The sequence below is a fragment of the Carassius carassius genome, chromosome 41 (assembly GCF_963082965.1).
Source record: "Carassius carassius chromosome 41, fCarCar2.1, whole genome shotgun sequence".
Lineage (NCBI taxonomy): Eukaryota > Metazoa > Chordata > Actinopteri > Cypriniformes > Cyprinidae > Carassius > Carassius carassius.
In genome coordinates this window covers 165001-167500 of record NC_081795.1, presented here as the reverse complement: position 1 = coordinate 167500, position 2500 = coordinate 165001, and the positions used below count along the sequence as shown (strand labels likewise).

Here is a 2500-nt window from a genome sequence, read left to right as displayed (position 1 = left end):
AAACTATCGGGAGAGTTTGCGCTTGAAGTTCCCGACGCGCGTCGCGTGAAGATTGACGCGAGGGAGACGCGCGTTAAACGCACGGGCGGTTTCTCTCTCTCTCTCTCTCTCTCTCTCTCTCTCTCTATGAATCCCTAATTCACATTCGGCGCGTCTGACGTTCAAACATACGCTCGTTTAAAGATCCAGATGCACGCGAGTGGAAAAACAAATTAACGCAAACGCACGAGCTGCTGTTACGTCCTGCTGCGTGTAATTGATGAGTAGAGACGGGAGCGCGCGGGCATGACTGACAGCTGAGCTCCGCCCACACTCGTGCACGCGCACAGCGCTGACGTGTTCTTAGCTTCCCATCATATAACCGTCGCATTTAAATGTATTTCATGTAAATTATATACATAATAATAATAACAATAAAAGTAATAATAATATAAACATGAATTAGAAGTGTTTAATAGTACATTTAACACATAAGTAATGAATAAAAAATTTAAATAAATAAATATGTATTCATTGATCTATTTATTTATATTATTATTCAATATTATAATTATAATAATAATAATTAAATAATTAATATTTTAATAAATTGTATTTTAATAAATGAATAATATATAAATTGCATAAATTTCATATTTAAAAATAATAATAATAATAATAAAGATAATTCTTAATGTATAATAATGAGAAATTCAGTGCTAACAGCATCACACACTGTTTTAGAAAGTGTTTTACATCCACTAAAACACCACTGGATAGAAACACACTGAGCAAAAGTCCTGATTTAAGCTATTTCAATGCCACTGTGCTAATTGATGTTTTAATAATACAGAGCAGAAGACGTGAGACACACACCACAGGAAGTTTGAGGTGTGGAGATGTTGGGTTTATGTTTCTAAACCACAGTCACCTGACAGAAACATCAGTGAGATCAGGAAAACACCTCATCTGATGACAAACACACGTTCACTTGGCACACAGCGCAGATTATTCTCATGTCTGACCATCACCTGCTCCTCTCAGCATCCACCTGAAGATCAGAAATCAAAATATATCTGTGTTGTGTCCAGTACTAAAGTCAGTAGATCTTATAATGTCCATCAATTCTAAAACCTTGTTTGAATGTGAAGACCTTATTTTAACCCTTTGCACAGCTCGTTTTGGCAGTGTAGAATAAAACATCTTGTTTTTATAAACGCCCGTGATCAAGTTGAAGTCTGTGGTTGATTTTATACTTTATTTTGGACAGACAATGTATGAAGTACTTAGCATTTTATTAAGAGATTGCACTGATATAATATTAATCTTTGTATTAATAGTCTTGTAATCTTCTAATCTTCAATAGTTGTTCCTCTGTTGCTCGTGTGTTTTGTGAGTTTAGGCGCCACCTGCAGGTCACACGCGTCACATGCGTATATAAGATTATTTGGGCCTGATACTGCTGATTCAATAATAATACAATAATAAAATATTAGAATCAAACTCTGAACTGAAGCAGAAAATTTTATCTTTCGCCTCTCATCTCGAACCAGTTGGAAAACAACAACTTTGCATGTCTAAAAAATTGCATTACACTTAAAATGTTTTAAACAAAATAAATAAATACATTTTACAAAAAAGGCACTGAAAAATCGTAATATTAAAAAAAATCAAATTCAAAATTATTTTAATTACTTCATGTTTTTATGCATTAAATCAGGGCTTTTCTATATTTTCAAAACCCCTAAATATGATGATTTATCATGCTATATGATAAAACACAGGCCTACTTATAGTTATATACTATTAATATAAAATTATAATATCAAACTTTGAGCTCAAGCAGAAAAATATATCAATTGTCAATCAAAACTATATAATAATAATAATAATAATAATAAATAAAAAAACTCAAAAAAAAAAATCTAATTTGCAAGAAAAGTGAAAAACAAAAAATAAAGCCCTAAAAATTAAACTAACCACCAACCAAAGAAAATTTGATCTATTATCAATTAATGATAATAGAAAAAAAAGAAAAAAATATATATATAATGTAGCTAACGCTTTACAATAAGGTTCCATTAGATAATAAATTAACTAACACAAACAAACAATGAACAACACAGTATTTATTAATCTTTGTTGATTTAATGAAAACACAGTCATCAATAAATTGAAATAAAACAAAATAAAAATGTAAATAAAATAAAACAATAAAAACTTTCTGAGTGTATGCGCTGCGGTAGTGACGTGGCGTTATTAAACTACACTTCCCATGATCCCCTTCGCTCGGCGGATGTTTTTCGTTTTACCGGACACACGTTTCCGCTCTCGAGCTCTGATTCACCTGCTGACCTTAAAACCATAAACCGGCTGTCGGTGAGATCACAGAAACACTAAAACTAAACACACCGTCTCATCTGTTCACGGAACCCGTTGTTATCGCCGCGTCAGCTCGCACGCTAGCAATGTTCCTATCGTCGGTACCAGCGCGCGTCCTGATGCGAAGGTCGCGCAGTCT

General features: G+C 33.4%; 2 protein-coding genes across 2 annotated transcripts in view; one reads left to right on the top strand and one right to left on the bottom strand.

Moving 5' to 3' along the window:
* LOC132123326 (START domain-containing protein 10-like) overlaps nt 1-330 on the bottom strand; it is a 17200-nt gene extending 16870 nt beyond the window's left edge. Inside the window, exon 1 of the mRNA XM_059533879.1 lies at nt 1-330. This exon is cut by the window's left edge and continues 171 nt beyond it. The gene's annotated coding sequence lies outside the window, so the exon portion shown is untranslated.
* Nucleotides 331-2261: 1931 nt separating this feature from the next.
* The window catches only part of LOC132123324 (mitochondrial disaggregase), a 40668-nt gene continuing 40429 nt past the window's right edge, over nt 2262-2500 (top strand). Inside the window, exon 1 of the mRNA XM_059533877.1 lies at nt 2262-2500. This exon is cut by the window's right edge and continues 338 nt beyond it. Within this exon, the coding sequence (XP_059389860.1) occupies nt 2448-2500 (53 nt within the window). The 5' untranslated portion in view covers nt 2262-2447.